The following is a 26,572-nucleotide window of genomic DNA, read 5'->3' as shown; positions in this document are numbered from 1 at the left end:
CGAGTTGCCGGACTGCTTAGGAATATAAAAATATTCAAATTCAAATTTTTCCGGGCATGTTTTTCAAATAATTTCATTTATAGAGAAAATATAGCCCAACAACTAAAATTTATAAGGATTTTCTGTATTACGTATTATTTTTTTTATTTCTTTCATGTTACATGCATTCGTAGTTACATTTTTAGCATAAAACTCTCTTGTTGATTAGCCGAACCTTCTCATATATGGCAGATTACAATACTCTCTGTATCCTTTCGTGTTCGTCCAGTTTCTCTTATAACACACAAACCAGCAAGCAGCTTGCAGCAGGTACGTTGAGGGCCTTGTTAATAACCGTTTAGAACTAGTACATAGTCTTATAATTAGTTAAAATATAAGTGGTTTTTATAGATTTCTATAGATTTATTTTGCCGGGCAGTTGCAGATGGGTCTTCGCATCTGGATTAGTATCGCTGGCTCTCCCGATCCGAATATTTTCCACTCAGCTTGCTGACCGAATACCGATCAGAGTATGCATCGTATTTATCTGCCTTGTAGTTGATCTCCTGAGGCGTATACCCAATGTTCTTCTGCCAGTGTCGCGTCCAGTAGAGATCTTCGTTTCGCACCTGGGACGGGGTCCTGGCGTCCCGGAACACATACACACAGTATATCATACAACCGATCAGGGTTAGGAAACCAAAGATCAGGAAAACGATGCCCAGGATCCACACGTACAGTGGCTCGTAGAACTGCACCACAATGACAAAGCCCAGGGTGACCAGGATCAGCCCGAGATTGAGCAACAGCATCAGACAACAAACGCCCTTGACGTTTGGGCAGAACGGGTTCGGTGCGGACATGGTCTCGATCTTGGCGCCCCTCCTGGTCGTCGAACGGGCACTGCGTCCGGTTTTGGCAGTACTGGCCACCGAATAGACACTCCGGGGAGCTCCACGTGACACCGGTCTGGCACTATAGCGACTGTGAACGAAAGGAGGACATATTTTAAAGATCTACTTCATAACCCATTATTTACAAACTAACCTGATCTCCGAGGGCGCCTTGTAGGCAGCACTGGTCACATAGATGTCACTGCCGGCGTCACCAGCCTGATCATAGCTCAGAGCAGAGGGTGCTCGGGGTGGCTGGCGCGTGGGTGGCGGGCCGCTAAGGGAACGGGGACCCCCATTGTCTGGGGAACTGGAGAGGCCCATCTGACTGTGGCTATAGCTGCTCTGGAGGTGCTGATGGTGTCCATTTGAGCTGGAGGAGCGCTTCTTGCGCGATGGATTATACTGGTTGCGGGACTGGGGCGAGACTCGCTCATGGGTCAGCGTATACTCCGAGTAGGTGCGCTCCGAGGGGGCGCGATGGGAGTGGGTCTCGTCCCCGTCCGTGGAGTAGCCGCGGTTGGAGTGCACGTAGGGCGGGTCGGGTGTGAGGCGTCCGTGCGTGGCCACATAATGGCTGCCCTTCAACCTGTAATTGGATCGCAGACGAATCGTAAGTGTTATTGGTGCAATGGAGCATATCCGTGACTCACTTCTTCACTTGTCTCTCGTGCATTTTCAGGTTCCTCCTAAGTGGATGCCTCTGGCTGATTTCTGGCGCTGCTCCCCTTCTTCACCTCGGTAGCTCAGCTGACTGATTGACTGCTAATGGACCCGGATCCGGACCCAGCGACGACGACGACTAGCAAGTGCTGGAGCTGCCTGCAATGGTGGAAAGCAAAATAAAACACACAATTAGCCTTTGTCTTTGCCTTAACTAGACAGTTTAGAACTTTTAATTGGGGCGATGAAAGTTTTATTTTTGCTCTAAAATCTCTATCAGTCCAAGCTCATACAGACAGACACACATGCTGCTTAGCACCCACCCAAAGGAATCGGATCAAATAATTCGTTTGAAATTTCCAAACTGCAAACATAAAGTTTTATGGTCTCAGTGTTTGGTGCTCGTAAAGGTGAATAGTAAAAATTTTATTATTATTGCAATGGATGTTGTCTGAACTCCAAAAAGCGCCATCCTGAATCATAAAACACTCAAGTTATGAAAAGTTTGTTTAAAAAATTGAGTTCGTATTTGAAGGATATATTTTTAATTATTTCTTAAATGGTCTTATAACCAGTCATGGTCTGAATGGAACCTTTTGTTCCTCCCCAGAAACAAAGGATATAAGATAATGAGAAGAATATGGAGGGTGTTCTGGTCTGGGTAGTCAGGCCATTAAATTCCAATCGGAATCTCTTCGAGGTAAACCCATCATGCATCTTGCATAACTTATATCAATTTATGATTCCACCAGTTAGCTGCTGGGACACACCCCGGTTAATGATTGGAACTGCAGTTCGTTGCACTTTTCGCCCCGGTACCGTTAAATGCTCCACCACACATCCACTCAAAAAAGTTGGAGAAATTCGTTCTTTCAAGTTCATGGCAGGGAAATTGAAGTTGCCTGTCCTGTCCTTCGTCGTGCCTCGTCGTCGCTGGTAATTTGTCACTTGGTCACGTAGCTCTCGGTTGGTTCTGGGTGCGTCACTCCAGCCAAGGTGACAGTTGATAAAGGAGCGGCACCTCAACATCTCTGGCATCGGCAGTGGAAGCGGGTTAAGGGCAAACTGGTTACCATATTCCCCGCCAACTTAATCTCTGACTGTCGCCGATGTTCCCATGAATTTGTTTACGCACCCTGCCAGGCATAAATCGGAATTTTTTGTTGTCTTTATGACACTCGAATATGTCAGTCAACAGGTAGGACTTATCTAAAAATGGGTGTGTTTTTATCAGTAGTATTTTTTTTATTGGCTTCAGTTCGATTTAAATAATATATGCAACAATGTATAGGAGATCTATACGTATTATTTAACAAGGAAACTTTAATTTCCCTAGCAACTCCCTGGTACTTCGCGGCATATCATTATCGCCTGACACTGGCTGATAAAATTGAGTTATTGCCTCGATTAGGCCAATTAAAGGGTGTTGTTATCTGGCCTGTTGGCCATCTGGCAAGAGGATCCTCCTATTTTCCCCCACAAAACAAAAAACAGCAGAAAAAAACCGACTTTAGAGGACCAGCCTTCTTATTATTTCAGCTGAAGCCAATTTCTGAGTGCATTTACATTTGTTCCCTGCCCGGCGGTCAATCGCGATACAATTGTCAGTTGGGATCTGGATCTGGGGATAGTACCGGGAAGGGGGTACTGCCATTTGCGGTCTGAAGCCCAGTAAAAACTTTCAAGTTCAATGCGGTGATTTGAGCGCCTGGGGACACTGCCGTACATACATACATTGTACAAATATGTATATACCACCGCATTTATGGTGTGGGCGGTAACGTCGTCAAATGAAAAATCGAACCAAGGGGATGGAGGGGCGACCCTTTCATCTGGACATGGACATGGACCTAAATCTGAACCTGGAATCTGGGATCTGGGTCTGGGTCTGTGTGGTCCCAATGGCTCTTTCGCTGACCGACCACTTCTATCACTTGGCGGCCATCAAAGCCGACGCGCTCCCAAGCTCACCAGCTCGCCAGCAACTCCCATGCGTCGGATTTTCACTCCGACTCCGACTCCGGCACATTGATTTGTTTATGCGGTTTTTGGGGTTTGTTTTGTTAGGCCTGCCTTAAAGCCTTTTCCTTTTGCGGCTCTGCCAACTTTGAATCCAACTGGCAAATGGAATGCCGATGCCAATCCGAATGAGACCGAGAATGCCATTAAAATGTGTTTGCTCTCGCATTTGTGTTACGTTATGCTGTTACCTTGGCCCATTGCCAGCCATGGGGGCCTTAACATTTAACGCCACATAAACAGCCCTAATAAACCATGAAAGCCTCGAGAACTCACTCGAGAGCATCGTTATCTGCATGCACATATTTATGCACTATATCCCCAGTATTAAATATATACACGGTTCAAATATTATTTAATATATAATATATATATGAATAACTTCTTAAATAGCAATGTTTCTTACTAGAACTTATATATAACTTATATAAGACACAGAAACTAAGTTTTTTAACCCCATAACTTCTACTAATATTTTTCAGTTTAGAATATTTCTCAAAGTGTTAAACACACTTTTTAGTAAACTCCTCCTTAAGGAGTAAACTTTCCTGAGAGCTTTCATAGCATAACCATTATTTAATATGGTCATTTACTATAAATTTGATTATCCATTAAGGCATACCATTTTTTTTTAAGTGTGTATTACATGGGTTTGGAATCGGTCGTAAAGTATTTTAGGTGGTCCAGGTTACACGATATTTGCATTTTGTCGCTCGACCGTTAAAGAGGTGGCGCCTCCGTCCTCTGTCCTCCATCCGCCACCGCATTGTCTTTGATGGATTTCACAACTTTCGCTGCTTCCGCCCGAATAAAGACAACAATGGCCCAAGAGCGGAAGTCGTTGCCATCGAAAACGAGAAGTTAATTTGCCACAATTTGTGTAACACTCCGGTGTTGTGAGAAGAAGTGAGAAACCAGGCGCGCCGAGAGATCGACCACAAAAATGCACTCCACTTTGCTGTGGTCAAGTGTCATAAAAGGTTGAACGAACCAGCAGGAACGACTTGAACTTGCGACGTTGGACAAGAAACTTGTGGTCAGCAGAGTAGTACAGAGTATGCAAATTTCATGGCCGGAGCCATGGAGCCATATTTTTGGGGGCGCGGTTTAGAAAGTTTTCCCCCCGATATGTGCTGCGATGTGCTTACATGAAAAACTGGGGCAAGGCATTCACTAGAACTGCAGGCCACCACGGCCACTGCCACTGACAGTGCAGCAGCGTGCCTCTGAAAAATCTGTAACACTCGACCACAGTCGGTCTGTGCCTTTCACAAAATCAACAAAAAGACAGAGTCTGGAGAAGATCGGCGGCGGAGAAGGAGGAAGGAGGGCAACCGAAATTGCAAGCTCCATTGTCCAATAAATATCGCCGCATTGCCCCCAGAAGTAGAGTTTCTAGAATAAATAATAACACACTTTGCGTTGTCATTCTGCGAATTTTTGAATTTGCAAAAAAAATTACCATTCAATACGGTTGCGAAGTCAGTCCATAAGCTTTTTAAAATCCATAAATCAAAGGCATTGTTTTCGATACGGTTTTTAAATTCAGTTTGAGTTTTTCGAAAGTCTAAATGGAAGTTGGAAGCCATTGATTAGCAAATTAACTGGAACGAATTTTATATAAAAATTATACAAGAAATAACTATATATTTTCTGCTCTACTATTTTTATAAATTAAATTACAAGTATTTCCTGCCTTCACCTGCCTTCAAAAAAGCATTAAAAGTATTTCAATAATTGGAATTGAAAAGCATGCTTTTTTAGCCAGAATCATAGCTATGAAGGTTTATAGTCTTTTTTAATTGGCTCCCAAAAAACACATTGGCTAGAAGCACCCTTGCCTTAATTGGCATTAAGAAGCTATGACTCTTGCTGCATGATTCCGATAATCAGCATAAAATTTGATTGCATTGTTAAAAGCCAAACACTTAATGCTGATTTGGCTCGGTCTTTAAATCCGATGCGTAGAGCAACTGGATGAGTGGACGAGGATCGTGAGATGGTGCACAATATTAGTGGACTATTTATATGGGATGCTGTGTCGTGGACCAAGACTCGACCGATGTTAGACACTAAGTAGCCATGGCTGCCGCGCGTTAATCGCTTTTAATTGCTAAATTACGCTCTGCATGGTCGACATTGCGACGAGGGTCTCTTCTGGTGGCTATCCATACAGTTGAGACCCAAAGATGTTGCCAAGAGTTGGGGCGGAGTGGGGGAAGCCAGTATGGAGCTGGAGGCTTGGAGACATGGTTACGGCTGTTAACACGCCGCCGACTCTGGATCTGGGACTGGCCGGCCAGTCGGCCAACTGGCCAACACTAATGCGTGTAATTAGCCGCAAAAAAAAGCGGCAAGACCACTTAACTGATTTATTAAAACGTTTTTCCATTAAATTTTTAACCCTGCAGGCTATTAAAAACACTAACAGACGTAAAAAGAGGCCGCATCAGAAGGGCGCGCAGACTTGAAAAATGAGCAGCGTTTAAAATTATTTTTGCGTTCTTGTTACCATGGGCAAAATAAAAATCAAGTCAAAAGAAAAATTATTTTTAAAATCTTGAATCTTTTTTTTTAGCAAAAAAGTACAAAAAGTATATTATTTATAAGCCATTAAGTAAGACTGCTTTAGGGTCAGTTCATTCCACTGTGTTTAGACGCCTTTATGTTAATGGACGGCTTTTCACCACCAACAACAAGTTGGCCCAAAAAATTCAAATGGGCGGTCAGTTGGCGAAACATTTTGACAACGACAATGGCCGTGCAGTCAGGCCCCCCAGCCCCACAAATGACCAAATCCCAAAACCCATCCAAAAACCCCAAAAAACTTTCTAGCCATAAATGCTCGCTCACATCGTTGTCCGGCGTCTGGTTTCTTGGCCGCAAATATTCAATGGCAAGGGAACAAAATTAATTATGGCCAAGTGCGACGATGAAAGTCCGATAAAGATGCCATATTTCTTTTATTAATTTTTAAGCCATCTACGCTTAAGCCATTAAAATCAATGGCCGGGGCAAAAAGAATCGAATGGAAACAGAAATCAAACAGAAACCAAACCGAGACCCGAAAAGAAGTCTGTGGTGTGGCATTAAATTGGCATTCGTTGGATGTTGTTGTGTGGTATGTGGCCAAAACAATATTAAATCTCAACACTCGTGCAGAGAAAGTTGGCTTAACGGCCTAAGCAAAGGCCACTTCCACATCCACATCCATTTCCTCCCCCAATCGCCTTGCTATTTTGGCCCGGCTTTCAATTTTTTTCCCTTGATTCTGTTTGGTTTTTTTTTTGCAACTCACTTTAAACAACAAAAATTGTTTACACCGATTTGGCCCCCAAGTTCTGCAATTGTGGCAACTAGCAAATGAAGCCGTTGGCTCTTTTCCGCTGGCTTTTGGCCAAGAGACCTGCAATGAATTGTGTGTACGGGTAAGTAAGGTGTCCGGGCAGGTCCCTTTTTTTTGTCTACAATTTTTTTGACTGCGTCACGTTTGCCACATCAATTTCAATCAACCTGACCCGGTCTAACCCCTCATCTCCTCCTCAAGCCTAATCCTAGCCAGCGGTACAAACATATATTCCATTTAGTCCGTTTTTCACATCAAACGCAACAGTTGTCTTGGAGTAATCTCTATGGCAGGGTCTCTATCCAGGGTGCTCGGGATTGTCTTTTTTTTGGGTTCCCAGTTCCAGTTAGAATCGTTTGGGAGCTTAGAAGCTCAGTTAGCCTACTTGAAGACATAAGAGCTACGGATAATTTGAAGATTTTGGGAATTGGGTTTATAGTGCCTCCAGTTTACATCAGACTATGAGAAAAAAGGGAAAATACGAGCTGGAATGGAAATTGAATAGAGTGCAAAGGGCTTAAATGGGTTTCCGAAACGAAAGCTTCTTTTATTGTTTAATTTTTAGTAGGAATGTTTAATGTTCTTTTGATTTATGTCTTGAAGTCTTAGACTAAAGTTTCCATTAAATTAAGACCAAAATAAAATCTAACCAATTTCAAGTTCCACTATCTAGTTCACTCTTTTGGTAATAAAAAGTAATGCTTCTGGTAGTGCCTTCGAGAACAGCTTGTCATTATTAAACTTTATTTGATATGTAAAGGGCACTCTCCACTATTGGCACTTCATTAGCACACTTTTCCAATATGGTTATGTGGGCGCCCGCTGATTCCACTTCTGGCTTAATGGGGCCAGAGTGGCGAATGCGAAAGGCGTCGCCACCGTTGGAGTTGTCGCCTTCCGGCGTAATTGCATGAAATACGCACATTGGAGGTTAAATTGATTTTCACTTTGGCTCCAGAACTGGCAAGGGTGCCATACATTATAGTGGCCGCACAATGATCTGTTCTAACGGGTGGATTTGTGGGCACATTAACTGGCTCTCCGACCAGAACCGATAGAGATCGTCGGGCTGGATGGTTCTCGTCGGGATTCCTATCTGCGGCACACGGTCTAAATGGCACCCCGAAAACAATGCGCATAATAAATATTCTAGGTGGTTTACTTAGTGGAGAGGTAAACCTGTTTGCCGGCATATTTATGGGCAGTCTGGCATGGCAATGTACTTACTACACATTGTGGATATCTTTCAGTGCGAGTATCTGTGTATCGTGCTTAGTATCTTTTGGGTGAGTGCAGCCGCACCGTTATGACTTTTGTTTCCTTTCTGGGTCTTTTCTTTTTCGGCCTCGGTTTCATAAATAGTCCAAATAACTGCACAAGTGCCCCGACGAGCCATCAAAGGCAGACATACTCGGAGTTAGCTATTTTTACGGCCCCATAAACCCGGTCTGCTGCCGTAATCTATTGATCTTTCAGGTCTTTCAGTTAATAACATAACGATCGAATTACCAACAAGGTTCAGCGGGAGCCTACAGTTTGAAGTCCCTAACAGAAATATTATACATTATTATGTGACTGTCTAGTTGGTTGTAGGAAGGGGTTACTGTACTAGTGGTATGTCTGGGCGATTGCACAACTGGCTGTTGTTTTGTCAACATCAATATCCGTAAGTACACTTGCCGGGGCAAAAAGTGCAACCTTCCTATTGGTTATTACCAATAATAAGAAAATGCATATGCAAACTCAAGACCCCTTAAGATCGTGGCTCCACATCTCCCATGTCCAGCTTCAGCTTCAGTTCCAGCTCCACCATCCAACTACCCGCCTTGGCCAGTTTCCCACGCTTGGCTGCAGCTGCTCCGATCGGAGATCGAGAATGCCCAGTTGGTGGCAAGAGATACATAGATACATGCCAGTATTCTAATGCGCTGGGGACACGGTGCAAGATTAATTAATATTGCAACTCGTTAACTGCCTTGTGTTTTTTGCAATTCATTGTCTCGCAAGGAGGAAATTCCAGCACTATATCTGAAGTTTTTCCTGATCTCCGTGGCAGGAACTCCATTTCGTTTTGGCTTAATTATCGTCAGTGCTCGTAATCATACAGAGTCCGAGTATCTGAGTATCTGAGAGTATCATGTGAATGCCGATGACGACACTGTGTTGAACTTAACGAATGTCCGCTAAGTATCAGACACAATCTTGAGACTTTTTTGCTTTCGGCTTTTGTATTTAAAGTTTTTATTTATTTATACATGTATCTTTTTTACTGGCGCTTTTTATTATTGTATCTTTGGGCTGCCATCAAGGTCTTCTGGCGGCAAACACAGACAGAGAGCGATTTACGGGAGGGGTGTTGCCTTTTATAATTTGGCAAGCTATTTGGGCTATGCTGATGATGTTGTATAATATTTGCTTTGCCTTTCGGTAACATAACTATATAATTTGTCGGTCTGCGATCTGAGATCTGCGGGGGCGTGGATTGTGGAATCTCAGTCGTCGGCCCATGAGAAACTGTCTTGACTTTAATGTCAAGTGTGGCTCACAGAACTTCAGTCTATACGGCATTGTTTCGGCCTTAAGCTACTCGATAAGCCAAAAACTGTGTGTTTCCAACAAGGTTTCTTGTTGTTCTTGTGACTCGATTGCTTTTCTGTCTGTTTTGGGCACATTTCATCAAATGCTTGTTCACTCAATTAGATGTCCAAACTGAGGACCATAGCTCTCTGGATTTTGCCTCTGAATTTGTGATTTTTGGTTTGAAATTCAGGAGCATAACTGAAGAGTTTGCTTATTGACTTTTGAAGAATTTTTGTGGAAATTTAAAATTTCAATAAGCCATCCATAACAGTTTTACTGAAATGTGGCTTTAAACAGGCCTTTCTATAGCCAGGAATAAGGTATAGAACTAAGAGTGTTAGATGAAATCAAATTCCTTAAAAACCTTCATTGGAATTTGACTTTGGCTGCCTGCCACAATCAGAAATCAGAAATCCACAACCAAAACCGGTTAGCATCTTCGATCGATTCAATAAGCATTCAACTTGACTCGATCACTGATTTATATAGCTCGAGTGCAACGCGGAATGCCTGATATATAATTCATATATACATTTTCTCGTATAATTTGCACGCAATGAGTGTGCAAGCCACACGGGGCATTAATTACATGTCAGATGTGTGGTGATGATGACATCACCATCCATCGTCATTTGTCGGTTTCGCGGATTTCAATTGCAGATCTTGCAGATCTCAAATGTCAAATGAAAGTTGCAGGCAAAGCCCAGTGCTAAGCCTCCTCCATTAGTTCGCACAGCCCATTCAAAATATCTGAAGATTGCTTAGTTAACACCGTGTTGTATAACCGACTGAGGCTGAGGGTGATTAGCGTTGATTGATTTGTGTTTTTTTTTTCTGGGCATTTGCATACTTTGAGGCCCGAACTCCTCAAGTGGCTAACATGTAGACGCATCTTACAAAAAGGCAGCTGCAAGTTGGACGGTTAAAACCCGTCTGCGGTAAAGCGCAAAAACCAGCGAATACCAGCAGAAATGTTACGTAACTTTCGCTGCATCTTTTGACCGTGAGCACTGCAAAAGTTTAATTGCAACACTACTCTCTAGATGACCCCAAAAAATTAGAGGAAAAAAGAATAAGCACTAACGAGAGATACATAAAATTATGATTATTATCAAAACATTGTCATCAGAAAGAGCAGTAACTTGGCCGCTGGCTGTGGTTTTGGTTTTGGGTTTCTAGCTCCTAGAGGTTGCTGCTGCAACTTTTATTGGATGGCGAGCGTGCTAAGCTTGGCTGGCTTTTAAGCATAAACACCGCCACTGGCGAAGACACGAAAAAATAACCCAGCGGAATCCAAAAACAAAAAACTTTAAACTAAAAAAACCAAACCGAAAAGCAAGTTCTGTTATGCACAGTGGGTTGCATGGGGAGAAGAAAGAGGTTTTTTTTTTGGGGCGTCTAACTATGGGAGCAGATATACTCCTAGATAAGTCGAAAAGCACTAAAACATAAAACCCAAAACGCTTTTCATTGTGCTGACAATAAAGTCTGGGGCGATATGATAATATCGTCAGGTATGTCAGGAGCTAGTAAGCTATGAGTCGGTTAGGTAAGGGCTTATGTCGCAGCATTTTCCGACATCACGAATGACAATTCCGGGGGCACAAAAAAGAGAAAGCAATAAATTAAATGCATATATACGGCCAGGCCATTAAATTTCACTCATTGATCCATTTGGTATTGGCATTTCGTACAGGTCTGCGCCTAAAGGCAATATTGCAGCCAAATATTGCAGTTTCCCGCTTACCAAGTTTTCATAGCCCATTTCTGGACTTTAAATGACATAAGCACTGAAAGACCAATCGATTGATATACCACTTCAAGAATATATGTATATTTTTTTCAGTGCAGCTTATAAAAGAGCGAATCATGGTCATATAAGGCCAGTCTGTTGCCACCGTTTGCTGACACTTTCAGGGTCAACTGGTGGGTAATCAATGGTGTCGCCCACGCCTCCATCGTCAACCGAGTTCACCGACAGTTTTGCGGAAATCGAAATCGAAATCGAAACCGAAGAAGGCGTCAGAGGACAACCCTAAGATGCTCCAAAATGCAATTCCATTGAGCCAAAAACAAATTGATGGCAAATAAACAAGTTAAGCAACCCAGAGCACAGACACCACAGATGGGAAAAGATATATAGAAATATATATTCCACTGCACTCTGACTCTGGGTCTGTGACTGAGACTGAGACTGTGGGCTACAAAATAAAAATAAATAAAATACGAAATACGAAAAACTGGCTTACCTTCTCGCCTCATTGTTATACAGTTGGAATTGATGATGGTGGTGTTGTGTGTGGTATTGTTTCGTTTATTTATTTTTAACGCTTTTTGCCAGCAACTGCGACAGGTTGTTAGTTTCTGGCTGCTGCTGCTGGTGCTGCTGTTGAACACATTTCATTACACTTCACTTGCACGGGAAAACCGAAAAACAAACAAAAACATGGCCAGAAATGTGGAGAAATATTAATATAAATGCGAGTAGTATAGGCGATGACGTAGTCCCTCCCAGCCCCAGTCAACATCATCGGAGATATGCAAATTGCGTTGGAGTGTGGGCCAAAAACCTAAACTATTTCGTTGGCAGTAGTTCTGGCCAAAATGCCAGCCAACACATACGAGTATGATATAATCGCTGGCATGAATGAATGAATGAGAGGCGTATTGCAGCTTCTCTATAAAGTTGATTCGGTTTTGGTCTTCGGTCGGAAACCCGTCTAAGCTAAGCTCGCAAAAATCTTCTGTTTTCGGGCTGCCCAGCAAATTGCAGCGCCATAATGAAATCGCCCATAATCTTGGCTAAGGCTAATAATAGCAGCAGGTTTTGGACCCACACACACACACACACACAAGCACACACACTCTTAAGTACACTCTGGCTTAGACACACAGATACTAGCACAGATGGCTAACAAATTTGGCCAATACTCTGTTTGTTCTTTTTTTTTCTCGCTTACAGATCGGGCGTATACTTCATGCCGAAAAAATTCAAATGACACTCACGTAATCCGCTAAAAATAGTTGAATTTACTGCGCGATTGTTGGTTTTTTTTGTTTAAACCTTTTTTATTGTTGGTTTTGGCCAACTTGGAGTGCAAATGCATCGACTGGCGATGTGAAACCGTCAAATCAAAGCGAACCCGTCGCGATCTCGGCTCGAACTGATTGCCAGAGAGCTGGCCCAACACTCGGGCACCTGTGAGTGGTCTAAACGGGTCTAAAATGCGGCTCAAACCGGTTCGACTCTCGGCTTAGATACTCTCACTCTCCGGAGTTCGGGATCTTTCCCAAGTTTTTCTCTAGTAATTTTCAGTCAGAGGCTCTTGTCGGTGGGAGAGACTGTGTGTGCCGGTGTCTGCCATCTGCACTTTGCACTTTCGGAGACTGCATTTTGTTGTCAAACTGCAAAAACTGCATTTAATAACCGTTAACCGAAAGTTCTGCAACACGTGCACTCTAGTCAGACACTGAAAAAAAATTGTGGGAGTTATGGTTTTAGGAAATGTGTTTAAGGGGGTATAAGGTGTTAGAAACATAAACAGGCAATTAATAAATTTATAAATTTTAGTTTATATATTTCTTTAAAATGCTCATAGGTCTAAAAACAACTTTACTTGTTCCTTGGAGATAAGAAACATGGGGCGTATACGTAACATGTATGCAACGACGGAAATATTACGTATACGCCAGAGTTGCTTCGACTTCAAGTCAATTTATTTTAGACAGGATAGAGTTATTTTGCACATAAAAGGTTAAAGATACTATTTTAAACTCCATAAAAATAAAATGCCTTATATATCAATTATCATTTTCATGTCTTAAACCTTTCTTTTCATTTTCAACTTTCAAGTTGCCATATTTTCTCTAAAATGCTCAAATTGCAACTGAAGTCGAAAGGAAGTGGGTGGCGGGAGGAAGCTGGCAGTTGAGGTTGCAGATTGAAGAAGTGAGGAGCTGGGGTTCAGGGGGAGGCTTACTACATTAGGCTTCATTGCCTGTCAAGCCGCACTTTTAGTCAGCTGCCGCACGTGACTGTGCAATGCTTTTAACTGCTGGTCTGGGGGTTTTGGGGGTCAGGTCATGTGCGGTGGCGGAGGCGGAGGCGGGGTCAGGGGGGTCTTAATTTGCATCATGTCATTAGGATGAGTGGCATCGATAATGGGGCCAGACCCAGAGTCTCTGGGTCACTTTTGCATTACCACAGCTGCAATTGTGTTTAGTTTGTGCAAAATTCTAGCCACTCATGCGGCTGCTCAAAGTTCCGTGAATAAATACAAAAATATGGTGGAATTAATTTAACAACTTTTGCATTTCCACTGGCCTTGTTTGCAGTTACGGAAATGTTAGAATTTTAATTAGCTAGTTGATTAAAAAACTTTAATGACAAAGGAAATATGTCGGCTATTATTTCGCCCATTTCAGTTGAAGCTGACATCATTCGTAGCTTTATTTTTGAATCATAAATTACTTGCCACTGTTCGACATTCATAAATCGTAAAATGCTTTGTACTTGCTTTAAATTCTAGCAGTTTTTGTATTTGAGTTGGATTTCTTGGCTGCTGACCCAAACTGCATAAAGACCAAGTTAATGTTCTAGGCTTTGTCCAGGCCGTGTCTCATATTGTTGGCTCAGTCATTTTATACCCTTTCATGGGGTATTCGAAAGTTTCATAAAAGCAACGATTGGCTAAAAAAAAGTAAGAAAGGTTCCATTAAAAGATTGGTCCCATATTTCGTAATGGAAAAATGCGTATAACTCGGCCAATACCTGGCAGATCCAAGAATGCTATACCTTCCCGAACTCAGAACTTCGAGTACGTTCATTTTCTATCAAAACCTAGAAAACAAATTTTCGATCAATTTTTTGAAATTTTTAAAGGGGTACCATCAGGATTTTGTCCAAAAATTGGGCCAAAATTTGAACCCTCGAATTTTTCAAACTTTTAATGCAGATTGAAGCGGATTAGATCCCTGATTCATAAATGGTACTCCGTTCGCTGACCGTGTGAGAAATGGTTAAGATATATAACAAAAAGTGGTTAAAAAGTTTAGATTTTGGCCAAGTTAATAAGTATCAGAAACGTTAGACCAATTTTTGTATTTTCGTAATGGAAAAATGCGTATAACTCGGCAAATACCTGGCAGATCCAAGAATGTTATACCTCCCCGAACTCAGAACTTCAAGTACCTTCATTTTCTATCAAAACCTAGAAAACAAATTTTCGATGAATTTTTTGAAATTTTTTAAAGGGGTACCATCAGGATTTTATCCAAAAATTGGGCCAAAATTTGAACCCTCGAATTTTTCAAACTTTTAATGCAGATTGAAGCGGATTAGATCCCTGATTCATAAATGGTACTCCGTTCGCTGACCGTGTGAGAAATGGTTAAGATATATAACAAAAAGTGGTTAAAAAGTTTAGATTTTGGCCAAGTTAATAAGTATCAGAAACGTTAGACCAATTTTTGTATTTTCGTAATGGAAAAATGCGTATAACTCGGCAAATACCTGGCAGATCCAAGAATGTTATACCTCCCCGAACTCAGAACTTCAAGTACCTTCATTTTCTATCAAAACCTAGAAAACAAATTTTCGATGAATTTTTTGAAATTTTTTAAAGGGGTACCATCAGGATTTTGTCCAAAAATTGGGCCAAAATTTGAACCCTCGAATTTTTCAAACTTTTAATGCAGATTGAAGCGGATTAGATCCCTGATTCATAAATGGTACTCCGTTCGCTGACCGTGTGAGAAATGGTTAAGATATATAACAAAAAGTGGTTAAAAAGTTTAGATTTTGGCCAAGTTAATAAGTATCAGAAACGTTAGACCAATTTTTGTATTTTCGTAATGGAAAAATGCGTATAACTCGGCAAATACCTGGCAGATCCAAGAATGTTATACCTCCCCGAACTCAGAACTTCAAGTACCTTCATTTTCTATCAAAACCTAGAAAACAAATTTTCGATCAATTTTTTGAAATTTTTAAAGGGGTACCATCAGGATTTTGTCAAAAAATTGGACCAAAATTTTAACCCTCGAATTTTTCAAACTTTTAATGCAGATTGAAGCGGATTAGATCCCTGATTCATAAATGGTACTCCGTTCGCTGATCGGTTGAGAAATACTTAAGATATACAACAACAAGTGATTATAAGATTCGATTCCGAGTGAATTAAATGGCCAATATATTTTTAATAAAAGCTGGACTAAGCTTTGGATTCTATGAGAAACTGCCATATAAGGTAACAAAAAAATATAACTTTTAACTGAAAGGGTATATATGTAAGTTTCGGCTCTGCCTGAAGTTGGCTCTGTCATCTTGTATTTATTTTTTTTGTCTATGAAATTTGTCTCAGTTCTTGTCGGAATAGGACATACTTGTTTACTTTACGCATCAGACGCAAAGCTGGAGAACGTCTGATGTTTGTTCTTTGGCACTGCAAGTCGTAAAAAGTTTGTTTCGTGTGTTCGGAGTACTGAGTCATGAGTCCTGATCCCTGTGTCGCTGGATGGTGTCATAAAAGTTGCATAAAACTGCACAGATTTTTCAACTGCGGGTCGTGAACAAGTTTTAGAATGTGTCTCAAAATACAATAGTACATATGTACAAGGATTTGTGTCCCGGGGGATCGCTTTAACAACGACATCTATCCATTGGCTTTAAACAGGGCAAGTCGTTTGTACGTCATGCGAAAAGGAAGAGCCTCGGATATGTCAGGATTTAATTTAGATAAAAGCTTTTCCACACTTTCCGCTGTGTGTGGCACACACACTGTACCGCCTTTCTAGACCTTTGACGTGCACCAGATAATGCCTCAAATCAATTCCGCAAACACTTTCCCTTCGGCGGCAAACCCTGTCAGCGAAGGGACAATTTATTTTCATGCCAAGTTCCGGCCCAGAACTGACATTTCGCCTGTCAGCGGGATTGATTCTGGCTTATACAGAGAAAAGAAATTAGAAATAGCCTAGAAAGGAAATTAAATTTAAGAGCACTGTGTACTACTCTTACTTACCACAAAGCCCACACGAATAACCAAATAATAAATGCATTTTATTTTAATTATTCATTGACATTTATTGATTGAATTTGATAATGTTTCTTTCTGCAGCTTTTGTTGAATTTACATAGAATATGCTTAAGTAGGGACTCTGTTTTAGTTTTGTTACGTTTGTTAGTTTTGATTTGATATTAACCCATGCAAACACACATTCTATGCACTTAGGGTTAATGCCAGGAGTTTGCGGTCTCGTCGGTCTATACTGATATCCTGTTTACGGAGGGGAGTCTAGGAACCTGAATTGTGTGGCCCGTTGGTATACATCATAAATACGTACATTAAAAAACTATATTCTTTGGTTTTTGCTTCTGAGTTACCCATCAAGATACATATACTATTCTTATCGAGTTTCGGCGGTAGAGTGTTTGCGTTTGTAGTTCTGACCAGTGGCTTGTATAGAAAAAAAAACACGCAATAGAGCTTACAAATACTTGGTTAACTGTCTCCTTTTTGGATGGGTTCCGGATAAATAAATATAATCGAAAATAGTTGCCGCTTTTTGTTCTCCTCCTGCTGCTCCTACAATTAAAAGCATTGTAGTTTTATTTGGTTTTTCTGGTTTTCCATAGTGTATATTTGTAGGAGGGCCCTTTGTAGTTTCTGTTTGTATTCTGTATTCTGTAACTAGCACAACAATTGTACACTCAAATATGTATATATAGTATATTATATAGGTATAGGCATAGGTTTATGCGTGTTTTTTGGCCTTGTTTTTCAACAGTTTTTAGTTCAGTTTGGTATTTGTATTTGTGTGTTTTGTGGTTGGGATATGCGTTTGGTCTCTTTGTTTGGCCAATTTTCGCATTCTTCATCAGGTTCGTGTTATTTGTGTTTTTTGTTATTTATTTTAAGTTGTTTACCCTACTCAGATTGCTTCGTATATATTTTTTAGCTAGTGCCAGTAACATGAATAATTTAATTTGATTTTGTATATCCTTGCATCCTGTGTGTGGTGTCTTTGAATTTATTTATTCGACATAGTAAATTATCAAAGGTACACATATCTGCTTGCTTGTCTATATATACCATATAATATTTGTATTTTTAATTATTTAACTATTTTTTGTTTGCTCGTTTTTTAACTGCACAATAGTAGGTCTGGAAGATATCAGTTGACAGGTGAGACAGGTTAGAAGTCTGTAGAAGTAATATACAAAATAAACAAAAGAAATATCGAGTGCCAATGGAAGATACTCAGAGTGGTGGAGCAATACTTAGAAGTTATGAACTACTTCGATGTTTGTCTCTAGGTTTGCGGCCAGGATTGTCGCTGAATCATTGTCGATGTCTTGGCGATGGCAGACTAACGAAGTTAAAGACTAACTAAACCATAAACTAACCTTTGAACTGAACTAAAGTTAAGAAATATAGATTTGTAGACTCTTCAGAAAGGCTGTGCAAAGATTCCGAAACAAAATGCTTTAGCTTACAAACTAAATGCTCGTTTGGTTACCGATTAATTCTTTTTATCCACATATATATTTGTATATTTTTAAATATTATATTGTTTGCATAATACTCCATTTTGTAATCGTAATTAACAATCATGAAAGTTTGCGTCGAGTGTAAATTTTAAAAATAGTTGTAATTTGACTTGGATTTACTTGCTTTTGTTGTGCATTTCTTCTATGTTATTTGGTAGTTAGTTTCCCTTTTCTTAAAAATCGATCTCAGCCACGCCACGAAAGGTATAAAAAGTTGATTTTTGCCAAAGTTTTCAGTTAAGAGTTACAGTTTCAACAATTCATTATTCATTATTTATAATATACACATCTATCTGCATATTCGAGTGTATATAGTAGGTTTCGAGTTCCTTCATTAAAGAGACCATTGTATATAGTACAAAATTTACAATAGAAGCAAGACCTTCTAGTGGGTTTTTGGGGGACAAAAAAACTAAACCAAAGTTCGAAAGTAAGGGGTTAAGGGTGTCAGGAGTGTCAGGGGTTAAGACGTGGGGTAAAGCCCTAAGTCGTGTATAAGCAAAAGAGCCGAAGGCTGCCTCTCTGGGGGGACAAGCGCGTGTCTAATAAATTTATACAAAATCTGTGCTCAGAAAATAGTTTACAAATATACTTTAGACTTAGTTACACTGTCCTTTGGGCGTGATATAAATTGTACACACATATATTCTATATATCTCATATTGTAAATAGCAATCATCTGCATGTCTGGGATGTGATTATGTTTGGTTTTCAGTGTCTCTGGGTTTCTTCTGGGGGATTTTGTCAAAGAAGCTCGGAGTTTCGCAAGTTTTTGATTGTTTTTTTGTTTTGGCTGTAGTAGTAGTAGTAGAAAAGGTGCTTTAGCTCTGATATCTTTCAATATATATATATATATTCTTATTCTTAAATTGACCCAAAAAATGTGTGTTGTGTATATATGTTTTCTGTGGCGCCCGAGATGTTGCAATCCCAGTGTCAGTGTTTCTTGTAAAAGTCTTCAAAACGCATCTGGTAGGTAGCTTGAGTTTTTTGTTCGTGTCTTGTCTCATGAGAGTTTGCTGGCTAATTTTGGTTTTTAATTCCATTGATTGCCCAATTGTGACAATTTCAGCAATGCTAGGCTTCTAATAAGTCCCTAAAATTTATCCGTAATTCTGTTCAAGCAACTTCAAGTGTAGAGCCACTCTTTGTTTTTTTTTTTTGCACCATTTGAATTTCGATTCGATTTTGCTAACATTTACAAACTGAAGAGAGGAGTCTTTTTCGAACAACTAGATTAAGTACAATTACATACAATGCTGGTTTTTGGATACAACATATAGCTTTTGGTTAATTTATCAAGTCACGTCGATGCAATTACATTGCTCGATCCCCACCACACCACAACGTTTTACAAACGGTTCCTCTTGTCCATTGTCCCTTAGTCCTCTAGTCCTTAGTCCTGCATCTGCCAGCATTTTATCTAAATCCTGCTAAAAATCAATTGATAAGTCGCGCCTTCTGCTTGCGCACAAAGTCCTGGGCCTGCTTGTCGTTGATTCGCACCTCGAGGATTTGCAAAATGGGATTGCCTTTGGAAGAAATCACAGAACATAGCATCGAAAAGGAGCTTAGGGTCCTAGATATTGTGGTACTTACTCTTATCCAATTGCTGCATCAGTGGCAGCTCGATCTGCTTCAGGCCGTGGAAGTTGTCCACGCTGGTGCTGTAGTCAGCCACTCCGGGTATGTTTCCCAGGGCCAGGAAGGCCTCCCCGCCAAAGTCATTGGCCGTCAGGACGTCGTGGTCCATCACCGTGAAGCAGATCATGGCACCTTCGGTGAGACACTGCTCCAGGGTCACGGAGAACTCAAAGCATTCATCGAATATGGGATTCAAAGTCCGCTAATGGGGGGATAACATTCAAGGACATAACTATTAGTATCCTTATGGAAAACATATCCTTCCCTGAAATATTCTTAGTATAACTATTAGAGATTAACCCACCTTGTGCACATTGGTCTGCTGCTCCATGCAGTGCAGGAAGATCCTTCGGGGAAGCAGTTCTATGACCACAAACGGATCGCTGAAACCATTCGGATCCAGAGGCACCACATCCCTGGCGTGAAGGACCTCCACACACAGCGAATCGTGGTTGAAGTAGGCCCGCACCGCCAAGGATCCGTAGGGACCTGGACTGACCGCCATCAGTTGCTCCCGGAGGCGCTGCATGTAAAACATGTCGATGAGCCGGTCGGTGTCCGTTTTGTGGAACTGCAGGCGCTGCTCGATGCGCCAGAAGTCCTCCGTGTGGAGGCACTCCAGCAGCAGGCCCTGGCCCTCGGCGTGGAAGAAGTCGACCAGCAGCTGGAGGGCCTCGTATAGCCTCTTGTGGAAGTGCGTGGGCTTGTCCGTCTCGTCGCCCGTCTCCATCTGCCGCGACATCTCGCCCAGCACGGTCTTCCAGATGAAGCGCAGCGACCGATTGAAGTTCTTGGTGAGCATGGCACTGTTAAGAGCGGCCAGGTGACAGTCCAGGTACTCCAGCAGCGGGACTATGGCCTGATTGGCGGGCAGGGAGTCGGGGGACCAGGCCAAATGGAACATGGCCTTCTGCAAGGACATCTGCATGAGGGGTGCTAGCTTGGAGAGGATGCGCTCGCAGCGGTTCTCCATGTGGGTGAGGCTGGACTCCAGCAGATTGTCGGCCGACTCCTCGAGGGGCTGTTCATCGGAACGGAACTCCGCCAGGGTGCGACGCACGTACTCCACGTTGTTGACGGTGACGCACATGTCGTCGGAGCACCGGAAGGGACCCTGCTGCTCGTAGTAGCCACTGTCCGCCAGGGCGGTGTGGATCAGGTCGCAGTAGTGCATCGCCGCCGAGCAGACCACGTCGATCAGCTGCGACTCTAGCATGATGGCCGTGTCCTCGTCCGGCCAGTTCATAACCTTCCAGAACTCCTTGATGTTCAGCAGGGTGCTGGCCGTATCCACCGAGGAGCTACTGTACCGCACTATCCGCTCGCCCTCGCATATGGCGTCCATGCGTATGGCAGCCCGGATTCTTTGAAGCGCCTTCGCCTTGCTGACCATCATCCAGCGCTCCAGGGTGGGTATGAACCACTCGTGGCTGTTGCTCAGCGCCAGCGGCTTCTCCGGGGGCTGCGGCTGGGCGGAGAGGTGGCGCTTCAGTTGGCAGAACTCCTGCAGGGCCAGGAACAGTTCAAAGGGCTTCGTGTCCACCGGCTCGACATCACCCTCGAGCACGGCGTACTGGGAGAGGTTCATCCGCACCCCGGGCACCTGGCCGGCGGCCATTCGGGTGTACACCTCGTCACCTACCATGGCGTCATACTGCTTGTAGATGATGCTGAAGTACTGAATTCCATTCGTGCTGTAAGGAAAAAAAAAGGATTTAAATTCTTCACAAAAGGCAAGCAATTAGTCTAGAGTTCTGCCTGCTGGAGGACAACAAAATTACTCTGGAACACCTTCAGTTTAAAGCGAACAAATGCCCCAATTAGAGTTCTAACTAAATTTTGCTAATGCCCGGCCTTCAGCACTTGGCTGGACCTCTCACCGGCCCTCAACACTTTTCCTGACAGCCTCTGGACATTTGTTAAATGCCTCGTCAGGAGTAGGAAGTCCTGGCTGGGTTGCTAACTGCTGGATGCTGGTTGCTGGCTGACGGCCAGCCAACGGATTCCTAACCAAGGACCTCCGCCAGTGAAAGGGCAACGTGAGAGCATTTTTATGACAGCGCAATTAATTTGGGGCTTATGTGTGTAAGCCACTTGATGTCCTCATTAAGGTCCTTTTATGGCCGCGCTAACTGGCAAATATGTGACTGATTAGTCCTGCGGGATGGCGGCCAAGGATGCGCCACTATGCACCTATAAATTAATAGTTATTGAAGCTCTTCCGGGCCTGCCTCTCTTGACGATGTAACGTGATCCGCAATCCGTTAAATGGCTTCGATTTATCATTTCATTTTGTTGGGGATTCTAAAGGGCGTCCTTCCTTTGTAGTATCCTTTCAAATGGTCATTAGAGAGAAAAACGTTTGTACGAACTTTGCATTTGAAAGTCTATCATTTAATTAGATTTTCCAGGTAAATGGATTCTGTTACAAAATAATTTATTTAGTATCCCTGGGGGATATAGCCACTTGTTGAGGCACTTGCCCGGAAGTCCTGCTCTTGACGAAACTAGTCCATCTGAGGACAACGCTGGGGGCAATCTGTCATGACAACATTTTGTGGCCCTCATTAATGCTCGTTAGCTTTATGACTTTGACTCGCAGGACATTTGACAAATGCTCAAACTGATTAGAGGGAATGATGGCTGGCGACTGTAAAGTGCTCCGCCCCCCGGTCTGATTGCGGATAAGTTCGGATCGAAATGACGCCATTTGCGTGGGTGGGATTCAATTGAATTGGGTCATCGCCTTGGTGCAATGCCGACATGGTGGCCCAACCTCTTCGGCAAAGGATCTTGGGCTGGGGCACACCACTTGCTTGTTTTGTTAAACTGCTCGGGACACTTTATTTGTTCGCATTCGAGAGTGTAGAGTGTGGAGTGTGAAGTGGAGTGCGGAGTAGGGTTTATGGGTCACACGTGTCGAACATACTTAATCCGCTATTTGCAGGACCAAAGGTAACTAACCGGGATACTCACTTGTCGAATAGGGCATGGTAGTAGGTCTGTCCCAGCTGAATGTCGGCCGTTAATGTTGTTACATAATTCGATAATGGATTGGGCAAGCTCTGCGACTCTCGGAGCACCGCCTGGCCCCACATCACGGATCCTTTGCGCAGAGCATTCACCACCTCGCCCCGCACACCCTTGTTGAAAGGACACACGGCCCGGAAGGCTCGCATCGATCCGAGCAGACCCAGGCAGCGGAGTAGGAATTCCAGGCGAATCAGCGAGGGCGGATTCAGGGCCGGGAAAATGTCCCTGTGCCTGCGTATTTGGTTCAGGGAGCGCTCCACGAATCCGTTCATAGCATCCGCCAGCCACTGTTCCAGATCCCGGCTCAGTGGCTCCTGGTTGGGCTGATTCCATTGCTTCTCCACGTCGCTGAGCAGCCGGTGGAGGAATTTCGGGTCCAGGGGAGTAGAACGATTCAACTTGGCAGCAGCCACATACCTGGAAAGGAACGGATTTTGGGGCATGGTTAGGTGTTTATGACTATGGAGCTCTACGGATTAGAGAATTTATGAAGTTCTCCCACTACCCACCTTGCCATGGCACAATGCAAGTCCGAGAGATCCGCCTGCACGGCCAACTGATGGAGTATGGTGAGAGCCGGACCAGGGAGGTCTCCGCACCAGGTCCACGAGGGCTCATGGGTGGTCACCTCGTGCTGCATGAAGACCTTCTGGAGCTGCTCAATCTTGTGGATCTGCATCTCGTGGTTCTCCTCGCCCACATTGCCCCGGTCCTCTCGCGTCGAGAGCCACAGCTTGAGCCGGATTCTGCCCTGCACGGTGCTTCGATGACTTCGGGCCTCCAGCTTGAACCAGGCATCCAGCCCGGTGGAGGGTATCTCAGCGAGTGGAATGTTCACCGAGCCGAGGAAGTCGTCCTGTGATCCCTGTCGGGCGGACTGACAGACCTGCTTGAAGAAGCGTCCCAGCCCGCGAACACCACGGACTTCGTTCAGTCGCGACACAGCGTCCATGACGCAGCTTTCGTCATCGTGGTCCCAAATGTCCAGGTGAAAGGTATCCGTATTTATGTCGTCTATATCGCTGTGGGAAAATATGTCTAAATTATTACACTTTAAGGGCCTCTTTCAGATTTATTTTGTGTGTTCTTAGATGTTCACATGGGTTGTGGTTACAACATTTTTCAAAGTAATCATGTGCTGGCTCATTTAATTTATTACACGATTTATTGAAGCTTTTCAATTGAAACCGAAACCATAGCCTCTTGAGACTTGTTTTGAGTTTTTCACGGAAAAGGATCTTCTGGCTTATTAGAGGAAAGTCAATAATGTGTTTATTTATTTAATTTAGGGTTTATTCCCGAGATTCTCAGAACTGTGAGCGTTCTTGTGATTAATAATTTGGAAGTGGCTTGGGTTACAAGAGGTTACAGAGTACTTCCTATTCGTCTTGATTGAGATGCTTCTGTTCTCATTCAGTTTTATTGCAATTTCAACATAAATTTCATTGCATTTCTTATGGCAGAAATTTATGTGCATGTGCAGTTGTGTTTCAATTGGGTTTTAAAATTAAATGAATTCTCTTTATGGCTTACAACTCGTAAATAAGGTTCTCTGCATGCGATTGAGATCAGAATTTATGACTTACAATTTAAACTTCTCGTTCCATTTGGGGGTGAGGGTGTGCGGCTTGATGGAGGTCGCCTTGATCAGCTTGGCCGGCACCGGCCCGCCCAGTGAGTCGCGCTGCTCCCGCCGTCCGGCTCCCCCATCCCGCCGCTTGAAGCTCAGCCGGAAGCTGTGCTTGCGGTGCGGCGGCGAGTCCGTGGCGCTGTTGTCGAACCCGCCACTCATGTCCGCCGAGAGGGCGCGCGGCGTCGGCGGCAGCGGCAGCGGCGACACGGGCGGACAAGCGTCTCCGTCCGGCTGTATTCCCAGCATGCAGTACGGATCCGAGAAACCTATAACGATGATAAATAAAGCAATAAACAATTTATATCAACTCCAGGACCAAAAAAAAAGGACCAAAAAGGAGAGTGCGGCATTAATGAAGAGCCCGACTGATGACATTAAATGCCAATTAATGGCACTGCCCCGGGGAACGATGTGGCGTCAGCTGCTCCCAGTCACACATTGCGTATGATTAACATTTCATTTGCATAAAGTGCTGCTCAATTATTGAGTGCCTGTGATTTACGCGCCCGGCCATCAGAGCTATCAGGAGGCCCACTGCCAAGATTAAGATATATCCCCTCCTCAGAAATGGGATACAATTTTCGGAGCTATTAATTGAATTTGAATGAAAGTGCTCTGGGCGAAGACTGATTCCTGGGAAAAGTCATTAGGTGTAGTTCAGTTTTTCTTTCGATTCATTGAAAATTTCGGGGCTGGCCTGCATTGTAATGGCCAATTTGGTTGCTGGCTTTCATGCTCGACCAGGCTGGGATTGAATTCAGCCACTACTGGCTGTTAAACCCAACTAAACTGAAACCGCTTTGGCATTGGCATTGGCAGCTTATTTGCCAATCGAGAATCGAGAATGGCCCAAACAACAGCAGCTCGCTCTCATCGGCCACGTTTCATTGGCAACGACTGGTTGTTTGCCATCTGGCCAGGGCCAGGGGCCAGGACCACGGCCAGAAACAAGACCACTGAAAGCCAACTAACCGCCTCCCAAAAAAATACAGCCAGCCTACTTGGCGCTCTTTTTCCAGGCGGCAGTCGTCATCAGTACATTTAGCAGATGGCAGGCCATGGCACACTAACATTGCACTACTTTGTGGTCTAGAATGGAGGGTAAGTGGCTAGGGGTAGGGATTGGGAGGTAGCCAGGGAGCCAAGGAGTAAGGATAGAAAAATGCTCAGACAGAAGCAGACGCAGACGAAGGAGCACTCAACGTATTCCTTACACATCCTTGAGCACATTAAAATGCGAAATTGCGTTGCCTTCGATGAGGCAGCTACTACTTATGCACTGAGAGAAAGTATGGAGTGAAATAATGTTAACTAAAGACATTTTTTCTATATAAATATAAAATTATATCAAATTTATGACTTGAGATGCATTAGATGCGACTTCTTTGTCGAATAATTCAACTATAAAGCTGATTTAGACTTCTTTCAGTGCTCCAATTTTTGTTTGTGGAACTTCTGCTCTCTTCAACATAATGAAGAAAATGGGAAGCATTAAATTGCAAATTTATTGAACGCACACGGAGACAGGACTCGGGACAGGAAGGAGCATAAGCAAAACAGTAACTTTCATTTGGACCAGACACCAGGACAACAACCAAGCCAAGTCAGACTTCAGAATATATGTGGAATAATTTGGGAGGAAAAATAGTCGAGGCATATGGTGACTAGATTGGCCTTTTGATTTGCCACAAACTCTGGAACAGGTCTCATAATGCAATTACCGCAGAAGCCACAAAATCAATTTACAAACTAAAAATATTTACACATCAGATACACACACACCCACAGAGAGAGATATGGAGGAATGAGATTGATACATTGAAGGTGGCAGAGTGGCTAAGTGAAAAGTGTAGTGTGTGGATCCTGGGGGCGCTTACCATTGGCATCCTTCGCCTCGAGGCCATCAGCTTCGATTACCACCGCAGAGAGGACGATTATCTTTGGTTTATCCTCAGCGGAGGCGTGCAGGAGTCGATAATGACGATCCGGATTGACACCGAAGGCGCGCTGGGCGTGCAGATACATTTCGTCCTTGTAATGGGCGAACTGTGCAGACGGCAGAGATTTGAATCGCAGTATACCAGATTGCATGGGGATATCAGAAAGAAAGGGAGTAAATATTTTAACAAAATTTCATTTAATTATATTGTCATTTATTTGTAAATATTTTCGAGAAAACAAAATCATAATATCATTAAAATTGATAAATTTGCATATTTTTCCTTGCTCCT

At 43.1% G+C, this 26,572-nt stretch overlaps 2 protein-coding genes across 8 annotated transcripts in view; both read right to left on the bottom strand.

The window, feature by feature from the left end:
- Nucleotides 1–127: 127 nt before the first annotated feature.
- Nucleotides 128–12,671, bottom strand: LOC6506501. 5 transcript variants are annotated; one of them, XM_044714435.1, is made up of 5 exons: nt 12,441–12,671; nt 11,730–11,893; nt 1,526–1,694; nt 1,027–1,461; nt 128–963 (listed from the first exon to the last, which is right to left on the bottom strand). In XM_044714435.1, the coding sequence occupies exons 3-5, from the start codon at nt 1,546–1,548 to the stop codon at nt 444–446; spliced, it is 978 nt and encodes a 325-aa protein (XP_044570370.1). In that variant the 5' UTR covers nt 1,549–1,694; nt 11,730–11,893; nt 12,441–12,671; the 3' UTR covers nt 128–443. The 5 variants fall into 5 exon arrangements, with proteins under 5 accessions (XP_044570370.1, XP_044570371.1, XP_001957759.1 ...); XM_044714436.1 differs by having other exon boundaries at nt 11,730–11,888; XM_001957723.4 differs by having other exon boundaries at nt 12,487–12,671.
- Nucleotides 12,672–16,543: 3,872 nt separating this feature from the next.
- The window catches only part of LOC6506500 (BAI1-associated protein 3), a 43,078-nt gene continuing 33,049 nt past the window's right edge, over nt 16,544–26,572 (bottom strand). For all 3 annotated transcript variants that reach the window (XM_032454132.2, XM_044714456.1, XM_044714457.1), the window contains 7 exons: nt 26,219–26,387; nt 24,295–24,607; nt 23,218–23,730; nt 22,652–23,125; nt 19,980–21,369; nt 19,631–19,877; nt 16,544–19,563 (listed from right to left, as the gene is read on the bottom strand). In XM_032454132.2, coding sequence (XP_032310023.1) covers nt 19,472–19,563; nt 19,631–19,877; nt 19,980–21,369; nt 22,652–23,125; nt 23,218–23,730; nt 24,295–24,607; nt 26,219–26,387 — 3,198 coding nt within the window. In that variant the 3' untranslated portion in view covers nt 16,544–19,471. The remainder of the gene's footprint in view (nt 19,564–19,630; nt 19,878–19,979; nt 21,370–22,651; nt 23,126–23,217; nt 23,731–24,294; nt 24,608–26,218; nt 26,388–26,572) is intronic.

Source organism: Drosophila ananassae, chromosome 2R, assembly GCF_017639315.1.
Source record: "Drosophila ananassae strain 14024-0371.13 chromosome 2R, ASM1763931v2, whole genome shotgun sequence".
Classification (NCBI taxonomy): domain Eukaryota; kingdom Metazoa; phylum Arthropoda; class Insecta; order Diptera; family Drosophilidae; genus Drosophila; species Drosophila ananassae.
Note: the sequence above shows the minus strand (reverse complement) of the source record. Positions and strands in the feature narration are given on the sequence as shown.

Bases quoted from the DNA above. Each gene is read 5' to 3' on its own strand.
- LOC6506501 (XM_044714434.1), bottom strand. From the start codon at position 1,548: ATGCACGAGAGACAAGTGAAGAA. The intron at 1,462-1,525 runs GTGAGTCACGGA...ATCCAATTACAG, and splicing joins CACGAGAGACAAGTGAAGAA to GTTGAAGGGCAGCCATTATG. The intron at 964-1,026 runs GTTAGTTTGTAA...TTTCGTTCACAG, and splicing joins AAGGCGCCCTCGGAGATCAG to TCGCTATAGTGCCAGACCGG.